At 46.3% G+C, this 9,875-nt stretch overlaps 1 protein-coding gene across 1 annotated transcript; it reads right to left on the bottom strand.

Annotated features, from left to right (window-relative positions):
* Nucleotides 1–857: 857 nt before the first annotated feature.
* Nucleotides 858–2,622, bottom strand: LOC127304782 (uncharacterized). The gene is made up of 4 exons (XM_051335369.2): nt 2,328–2,622; nt 2,110–2,205; nt 1,798–1,987; nt 858–1,266 (listed from the first exon to the last, which is right to left on the bottom strand). The coding sequence occupies exons 1-4, from the start codon at nt 2,577–2,579 to the stop codon at nt 1,142–1,144; spliced, it is 663 nt and encodes a 220-aa protein (XP_051191329.1). The 5' UTR covers nt 2,580–2,622; the 3' UTR covers nt 858–1,141.
* Nucleotides 2,623–9,875: the final 7,253 nt, after the last annotated feature.

Raw genomic sequence — 9,875 nt, 5'->3', positions numbered from 1 at the left:
TACCTCTGGAATTTTAGATTTGTTTGTTTTGGTCAGTGCTATACATAGGCATTTTTTGAGCCGGGCTGGGCTTTGGGCCAGACCTACCAAACACCAATGTAAAAAACATAGGCCCAGGCCTGGCCCGCCCCAGGATTTTCGGGCCAGGACGGGCTGCCCATGACCATCTAGAGTCAGTACACTGGACATTTGAGGGAGTGGAGTAGTACATGAGAGTGATACGGATCCTCGTAGTCGAACGCCGTGGCCACTTGTAATAAACAAAGGAATGTCTCGTCCCGTCCAACAGGTTACGGTCGTCTTGACGCCCATGCTTCTCGACGTTAGAAAACAGTAAAATGTCTGGGAACACGGGTTGTGCCGAGTAGGTTCCACTCGGATCAATGTCCCAGCACTGAATCTTGTCCTGTCTTGTCCCAGAGGAACTGCAGGCAGGGCAACAAGCAAAACAATACGGCCGGGATCTCTTGCTTTTGACCGGCTTCTTGGCCCAGCCTTGTCTCCGAGCAGGCAAGAAGAGAGGGACACAGCAAAGCTTCTGTGTGTTGCAGGATGATGATTCAATGCCTGCTGCATTGCAGCTGCTCCGTTTGCAAAGCATCGCTGTGTTTCTGTATGCGGCACTGCCTCCTTTCCATTCCAGGGCTGCAATGTGGGCAGTGGGCAGTGCCTTCGGTCACGCGTGCCCCATGCTCACATATGCATAAGCAAAACAAGCAGAGTAAAAACATTGTTTTATCAGTTTCCCTCAAAAAACAAACAGCAGAGATAAAGTTACGGCGCTACCTTGTTCATCAAAGGACAGTTACATCACAGTAATTTTTTTGAGATGACGCAACGGGTACTGCATTATTATTCCATCATAAACAACACTTTATTATTACCGCTGGTACTGGTTACAACAATGCACCATGGATTTTCACCACGGCTGCACAGCCACTCCATGAATCTACTGCCCAGTCCCTCCCAGCACCCAAACTACACTTTCTTATTTCTTACTAGATCGATAGTCGATACTACACCTTGTTATTTCTTACTAGATCGACACTGACTTTATTATTTGGCTTCATCATAATTATTAGAAAGGAAAACATAATCTGCTAACAGCTACTATAGCTTGATCGCCATCATCTCGCCTCGCTCAGTACGTCCACTCCTGCGGCAGCGCCAGCACCGCCGCGCTCGCGTTTTGCTGCTGCTGCTGAGTCGCCGCCGTCCCCTCGCCGGCGCCGCGTTGTTGCTGCTGCTGCTGCTGCGGTTTCCAATCTGCGTACAAAGCAACAAGCGAAAATTAGCAATCATGCGAATGTCAGGCAAAATTGCTCTAAGCTGGCTCTGAAAAATGTAAATGTCAGACAAAATTGCAGAGGCCAGGGCTTGGCTGGGCGCATTGATGGCAAGCAGATTTGCTCCTGCATGCGCGAGGGCGCGCTGCCCGACGCGCACGGTTCCTGCATTGCAGCGATCCTCATCTGCTGTTTTTTTTCCATGGAATCCGATGGAACAGTTGTCTGTTGGCTGTGGGATCTACTCTACTCGTATCATCAGGTGGTCATGGATAATCGCGGGTATTATCCGTCCGCAATCGGCGTGTGTTGCGAGCACGCGTCCCACATTAAAGCCCTCGCGTCGCGGCGCTCGAGAAACACTAGGAGAAACATCGATTACTGATGAAGCATGCGCGGTAGAGTACGATCATGCGAACTCACCGAGGATTTAGGACTCCGAACAACAACAGGGCGGCCCAAAGCCCAACACGACATTCATGCCTTCGAACACAAGGAGACGGTTCGTTACCTTTCGCCGGAGATTTGTTCGCCGCCGGCTTGTGCTGGTACTGGTAGACGTTGGTGCGCGGCAGGAACACGCCGGTGCCACCGGTGCCGCCGAGGCGCCGCTTCGCGGGCGGAGGGCCGTGGACGGGCCGCGGCGGAGCGGGACTCGGGCCAGGGAAGCCGCCGCCGTGCGCGAGGTTGGTAGTAGTGGCCTGGAAGGAAGGAAACAAACAGGTAGCGTTAAAAAAGGAAGAAATCGAACAAACAGCCAGGCGGGAGGGGGGAAAAGGAAAGGGAGGAGCAGCGGCCGCAAAGGCCGCGCGCGTCCGCTCACCTGCCACTGCAGCGGCGCCGGGTAGGGCAGGAACGGCCACGGCGCCGGGACGACGGCGCCGTACGCCACCAGAACCGCGCCTTGCTGCCCGCAGACCTGCAAACAAACCACGCACGCACGACGCCTCGATTAGAACTCAGAAACCAAGCGCAACAAACCAAATAACCTGCAAGTTCGCCGCCGACTTCCGAGCAAGCAAGCGCGTACGCAGTACGCACCTGGGGCGCCGGTTGGTGGCGGTAGCGAGGCTGGTGCGAAGCGAGCCCCGGAGGCGGAGGCGGGGGCCCCTGCTTCCCGCCGAGGATGCCCGTGAGGTGCACCGCGACGTCCTCGACGGCGGCGGCGGACGGCGGGGCGGGGGCTGGGGCTGGGGCGGGGGCGGGGTCGACGATGCCAATGTCGGCGAAGATCTCCCGCGGCAGCCACCGCCTGTGGAGGTCGTCCACTTCCAGCGCGAAGCAGTCCGCCATGGGAGGGCGAGGGAAAGGGGCGTGGTTCTCGTATGAAGTGGGGGAGATGGGGGCTGGGAGGAGGCTTCTCTCCGAGGCGTCGTGCCGGGCTGCATTTATAGTTGGGAACTGGAGATTGGAGATCTTTTCGCCCCAGTTTTTTTCCTTATTAGAAAATCCTCCTTTCGCTCCACCTGTTTCGAAGAGATGATTATACAGTAGTTATAGTTATCGTTATTACTGCTACACTTTATTACTGCTCATATTTATTCATTGGTAGCAGTAATATGATTCTAGGAGTAAGAGTAGTACTCTTCATCGAGACATTGATGGGCAGCCTCAAGGTATTTACTATAATTTTATTCCTAAATAAATAAAAGTGCTTATATATGGACAAACATCTTTATTTGGGAGTAATGACTCCTTTTTGGCAATATAGCATGAGATATCTTTGGTGTCTTATTTGACTCTATGGCAATTCTTCAATTACATGGAAACACACATCCTTTTGTAGATCGAGAACCGAATCGGTTTCACACCGATGACCGTGAGAAATCTCGGAGGTGCGGAACATTGCAGGGACTCCACTATAATTTTGTTTACTCGGAGTTTACAGCTTAGTTTTGTGGCCACGTGTTTGCCCTCGATCCTTTTGGTCGGTTCCGTGTGCGTATGTTGCACGGTGTCTTTGTGACTAGTGAATGAAATGTGGTAATCTTCTTTAAAAAAACATGCCAATGGCTACTTTGATTCAAAGGAATTGTTTTAGATCATAATTATAATCAATAGGATTTTTTAATGGAGTCCATTAAGTTCAAATGAATGAATCATATGATATCTAGCAAGATGTTATGCCTCTACGCAAATTTTCTATGTATCCATAGCAATTATTACTTGTTCGTCCATAGCAAGTGCTTATTTATTTGTTGGTATAGTGATATGGTTCCGCTCTTCATTGAAATATTGATGGACAGCTTCGAAATCTTCAGTTTCAGTTCTAAAAATATAAGTACATGCATAGGGACGAACATCTTTTTTTTGGAGTTATTTTGGCAATACTATGATATGTTTGGTGTTTTATTCTCTATATGAAAATTATTTATGAACATGAAAACACACAGCCTTTTGTAGATTGGAAACCACCGGTTTCACACGTATGACGGTGAGAAATTTGTTTTTTAACGGGAAAGGTCCCGAAGGACCTAGTTTCTGCATTAATATGGCGGCAGGTACACGATTACATGAAGGACCCCAAAGAAAATAGAAATTACAGCCTGGCCCATAACTTTTACAATGAGCACCCTTGAGGAGATCGCAAAAAAGCGATCGAGTCCTTGCTCATCGCCGCCGATGGAGAACCTACATCTGCGGCCGTTCCTGTCACCACCGGGGACAGAACCACTTCGGGCAGCAGGAGCGTATGCTGCCGCGCTGAGGTCGGAGAAGATCCTCCTCTGGAGGAAGTAGTAGCCCGAGTCGCAATCGAGCATGGCGAGGCCATCCCTTTGGCCGAAGATAGCGGAAGCTAGACAACGGTGTCGCTTGGATATCGCCGGAGTACACGCAGAAACCACAACTCCCCAACACCTCCCAACGCCAGCGACCAACAAACCCTCCTCCCTCTCCCCCTCGCCGCCACGGCCGGCCAAGAGAGCGAGCAGAGCATAGAGATCACTAACCAGGAGGTGGCTGCGCTTATTGACATAGCCTATGCTGGAGCTCTCCCCTTTCGTCTTCCTCCTTGGAGACGCGACGAAGAAGACCAACAACTATCGCCTGGCGACGCGCAGACACACCAGCACGGTGAAGCTTGACATGGCCTTATTTTCGGAGATGCATGGCTGTAGCTCCCCCACTTGCCCCGTCTCCTGCCACCGGAGGGAAGCAGTGAAGAACACCAAACCAAGATGAGCCAGATCTGGCTAGAGAGATCCATCTTCCTACTCCAAGACACCACTAAGGGATCAAACCCTGATCTATTACCTACCCTACCAGATCCGGCACCTCCCCTCAGCCATATCCCACCAGCAACGCCGGCGAGAGAGGCCTTGGTTTGGTCCGGTAGCGTGGAGGAGACTCTCAAAACACTGTAGAGGAGCGAGAGCGTGGGGAGGGGAAAGTGGGGATGTAGGTGCGGCCTGACGGTGAGAAATTTGGTAGGTGCGGAAAACTGTAGGGACTTCACTGTAATTTTCTTTTACTAGAGGGTTTCGTGCTTAGTTTTGTGAACATGTGTTTGCTCTCGGTCTTTCCATTCGTTCCCGCGTGCGTGTCCATACTGTCTTTTGCGATGAATGAATGAAACACGGTAATCTTGTTTAAAAATAAACATGCCAATGGCCACTTTGGTTCAAAGGAATTATGTTAGATATTAATCAATAGGAATTTCTTCTACAAAGTCAATTAAGTTCAAATGAATGAATCATCTAAATTCATATGTGTTGCTTTCCTTTTGGAGATATGATATGTTTGGTTTTTTATTTGATTGTATAGCAATTCTTTAATTTCATGGAAACACACAACCTTTTGTAGATTGAGAACCAAATCGGTTTCACACCAATGACCGTGAGTAATCTGGCAGGTGCAGGAAGTCTTTATATTTTTAGTTCTAAAATTAAAAGTACATGCATATGTTGCGAGTTACTTTTTGGCAATAGTATGATATGGTTTATGTTTTATGTTTTATTCTCTATATGGAAAGTTTTGTGTACATGGAAACACACGGCCTTTTGTAAATTTAAAACCGAATCGGTTTCACACTTATGACGGTGAGAAATCTAGCAAGTGCGGAAAATTGTAGCGACTTCACTTTTGTTTTCTTTTACTAGAGATTTTCCTGCTTAGTTGGATGGACTGGTGTTTGCTCTCGGTTTTCTTGTCGTTTCCGCGTGCGTATGTTGTATTGTCTCTTGCGATGAATGAAGGAAACACAGTAATCTTGTTTAAACATAAACATGCCAAGGAAAACTTTGATTCAAAGGAATTATGTTTGATTCTAATCAATAGGATTTTCTTCTACAGAGTCCATTAAGTTCAAATGAATGAATCATCTAAATTCATATGTGTTGCTTTCCTTTTGTAGATATGATATGTTTGGTGTTTTATTTGATTGTATGGCAATTCTTTAATTACATGGAAACACACAACCTTTTGTACATTGAGAACCAAATCGGTTTCACACCAATGACCGTGAGTAATCTGGCAGGTGCAGGAAGTCTTTATAATTTTAGTTCTAAAAATAAAAGTACATTGATATGTTGCGAGTTATTTTTTGGCAATAGTATGATATGTTTTATGTTTTATGTTTTGTTTTCTATATGGAAATTTTTGTGTACATGGAAACACACGTCCTTTTGTAAATTGAAAACCGAATCGGTTTCACACTTATGACGGTGAGAAATCTAGCAAGTGCGGGAAATTGTAGGGACTTCACTTTTGTTTTCTTTTACCAGAGATTTTCCTGCTTAGTTGGATGGACATGTGTTTGCTCTCGGTCTTTCTTGTCGTTTCCGCGTGCGTATGTTGTACTGTCTCTTGTGATTAATGAAGGAAACACAGTAATCTTGTTTAAACATAAACATGCCAAGGAAAACTTTGATTCAAAGGAATTATGTTTGATTCTAATCAATAGGATTTTCTTCTACAAAGTCCATTAAGTTCAAATGAATGAATCATCTAAATTCATGTGTTACTTTCCTACACGCTAATTCCATAGGATTTATAGCAAGAAGTTAGACCTCTTCGCATATTTTCTATGTCTCTAGGGAAACTATTACATGTAGCGATTCTTGTAGGATTCCACATCCATTGATATTCTATTCCCATGTTTTTCTTTCAAATCGTCCAAACCAAAGGGGTGGCATTGGTAATGAATTTGCATTATTGTGAAAGCGACCAAGTTCTCAATGTTATTTTTTTGTTAAAATAAACATTTTTATTTGGGGGTAATATATTTTGGTAATATAATATGTTTGGTTGTATGGAAATTCTGAAAGTACATGGAAACACACAACTTTTTGTGATTGAAAATTGATCGGTTTCACACCCATGTAGGAGATCTTACATTAAAACAGGGGACGCGTCGCTTTTCTGTTTGGGCTGGTGCCTTTGCAATTTTCCTCTATTTTCTAGAGACCAGCAGCCAAAATACCTCGGTTTCTCCTATTGAAGGAAACTTACTTAGCAAATTCGTGATAGACTCTCGAAGGGTACCTTCCTTTTCATCAGCTTCAATGAAAACCTTATGCCTAGCCTCATGCTCGTCCTTCATTTTCTTCCTCAACTTCTTCAGCTCGTCCTTCAGGATTATATTTTTGTCTTGAGCTTCGGCTGTAAGCCTGTTAGTTTCTAGCACTTGGTCAGCCGAAGTCTTAACAGCCTTGCGAAGTTGGATGTTCTCTGACTCCAGTCGAGTGAATTGATCAGCAAAATTTGCCACAGCGTCAACTGTAGCAAAATTCGGCTGCAATAAGAAAATTAAAAAGATTATTTTATAAAATATAGCAGATGTATCTTAGCCTATACTTGGTCTTTATCAAAAAGCCAAACATCGGCTCGGGAGCTAGTGGATGCTACGCCAGATATCATGTACTGAAAAAGAGATGCTTACATGATCACGAGAAACTAGAGGAGCGGAGGCGCCTGCCGAAGGATTAACTGTTGAAAGGGGAACTTTGGCCACACCCGTTCTTGGCGGAAGAGTGGCCATCCGATCAAGTTTAGCAGTCGAAGGCATTGACTCCTTTGCAGACTCAGCCCTGTCAGATAATATTTTAGCCCTCTTCGAGAGGGGGCGTCGTCATCATCCTCGGAGCTGGACAAGAGTAGATACGAATTTCAGCCAAATTGAAAGAAGCTAAGTACAAGTAAAAAAGAAAGGTTAAAGGGAAAAAACTTACAATATCGACTCCAAATCATCTTCTTTAGCAAAGAGTCTTGATGATCCCTTTGTGACTTGAGTAGCCGAAATTTCTCCAGAAGGAGCAGGAGAAGCTGTTGCGTCAGCATCATCATCTCGTCCACTAGGACTCGACTCCGTCGTCGTCATCAAATCTTCATTGATCTTCCTGCATCGCTTAGATTTGACGAGAGCATCGTCCTCGGGGGCTTCATCACCCAGAACATCGCTTTCTTCAAAAATATTCTGGTCATCCTCAGTCTCTTCAGAAGCATCATCATCTTCTGGAGCTACCCCACTTTCGGGTGTAGGTGGATAACTTTGAGCAACAGTGGAAGCTTGTCAACAGAAAAGTAATGAGTCTTAGATTCAGAAATAAAAACAATGTCGAATGCAAATACAAATGAAATTACCTCAGCAGGAAGGTGCTTAAGGTCAAGAGGAAGGCGAGCCGAAGTCATAACAATGGTGTCTATCTGGCTGAGGCAAGTCAGACGTCGCACCTCATCTCGAAGATCCTCTTCGGATAAATTAGTTGGGCTGATCCTAGATTTATCCATCGCACCAGTGTACATCCATAACTGATGAGCCCTTGACATCGCTGGATGCACCCGAAGTTTCAGAAACACGGATACCACTTCAGTGCCGCACATCGTCCGACCTCCTGCATTCTTTAGGTCCAAGACCTTTTCATACAGTTGATCAGCTATTATGCTTTCTTCGGCAGTCAAAGTGTTTTGCCATGATTTCTTCGGCACAGCAGCCAAGACATCTTCGAATGGTGGCAGATTGGAGCGCCGTCCTGATACTGGGATGTCCCGGAGATAAAACCACTTCTGTTGCCAGCCTTAGACTGACTCTTTCATTGGGTATTTGAAGTAGTTAACCTCCTTTCTGACGACGAAGCCGACGCCGCCAACAACAGGAGGACCGTCATTGCCATTGTGGCGCTTGACGTAGAAAATCTTCCTCCACAAACCCTAGTGGGGGTCAATGCCGAGGAAGGCCTCACACAAGGTGATGAAGATTGAGAGATGGAGAATAGAATTGGGAGTCAGCTGTCAAAGCTGAATCCCGTAGAAGAAGAGGAGAGAACAGAGAAATTCATGGGCGGGGAGAGAAAGCCCATGATATAGAAAGGTAGCAAACATAACAGTAAAGCCTTTCGGAGGCCTTGGACGAGAGGCAGAACCTGGATGAGCAAAATCAGATTCGACAGATGAGATGAGGCCAAGCATCCTCATCTTGTTCTCCTCACACTTGGAGATGGTGGACGCGGACCAATCAAGACTGACCTTGGTCGCGCTTGCAGTAGCGCTGGAGCTGGCGTTTCCCTTCTTTTTGTCCATGGTCATTGAGCTCGTGGAAGCAGAGGCAATGGAAAGGAGGAGGCAAGGAAGAAGATGAACAGTATGTAGGCGTAAAAAATGAAAACAGGAAAAGGTTCCCTATTTATAACAGGGAATGATTGGGAATCATGGCCGTTACTTTGGCAATCATGGGAAGATGGGCGAGAATCCATTCGTACACGTGTCCAGAAGGAGAGTTAAAACCGGCGGCCCATTATTCCCACTACGCGTGGAAATCTAGGAGGCACCTCAGTCAATGCGCAAGGACTAGTCATTTTGAAAGGACACAGATGTCGCCTAGAGTGGGGGTGAATAGGCGGTTTAACACTTTTACGAGATGGTCTTAACAAATGCGGAATAAAACTAGCATTTACTTTGTCAATCCCAAAGCCTATATACTATGATTCACCTATGTGCACCAACAACTTATGCTAAGCAATATAAGCAACTAGGTGATAGCAAGATATATAACTTCAAGCACGATGGCTATCACAAAGTAAAGTTCATAAGTAAAGAGCTCGGGTATAGGAATAACCGAAGTGACGCGGAGACAACGATGTATCCCGAAGTTCACACTCTTGCGAGTGCTACTCTCCGTTGGAGCGGTGTGGAGGACAAGTCACTCCAAATGCACGAGGGCCACCGTATTCTCCTCGAGAATTCCCACCAAAAGGGATGTCGTCGATCCACTATGGAACCTTAGGGAGGTCACCGAACCCGCACAAAGCTTGGGGCTATCTCCACAACCTAATTGGAGGCTCCCAATAAATTGCCACTAAGGCCTTGCCCTTGAAGAATCTGCACAACTTAATTGGAGTCCCCAAGAACACCACTAAGATGCCACAAAGGCCTTGCCCTTGAAGAATCTCCACAACTTAATTGGAGTCCCCAAGAACACCACTAAGATGCCACAAAGGCCTTACCCTTGAAGAATCTCCACAACTTAATTGGAGTCCCCAAGAACACCACTAAGATGCCACAAAGGCCTAGAATCTGTCTAGGGTTCCAAGAACCCAAGAGTAACAACCTTCTTGCCTTCACTTCCACGAATCACCGTGGAAAGCTCAAACC

Source organism: Lolium perenne, chromosome 5 (genome assembly GCF_019359855.2).
Source record: "Lolium perenne isolate Kyuss_39 chromosome 5, Kyuss_2.0, whole genome shotgun sequence".
Taxonomy (NCBI): Eukaryota; Viridiplantae; Streptophyta; class Magnoliopsida; order Poales; family Poaceae; genus Lolium; species Lolium perenne.
Note: the sequence above shows the minus strand (reverse complement) of the source record. Positions and strands in the feature narration are given on the sequence as shown.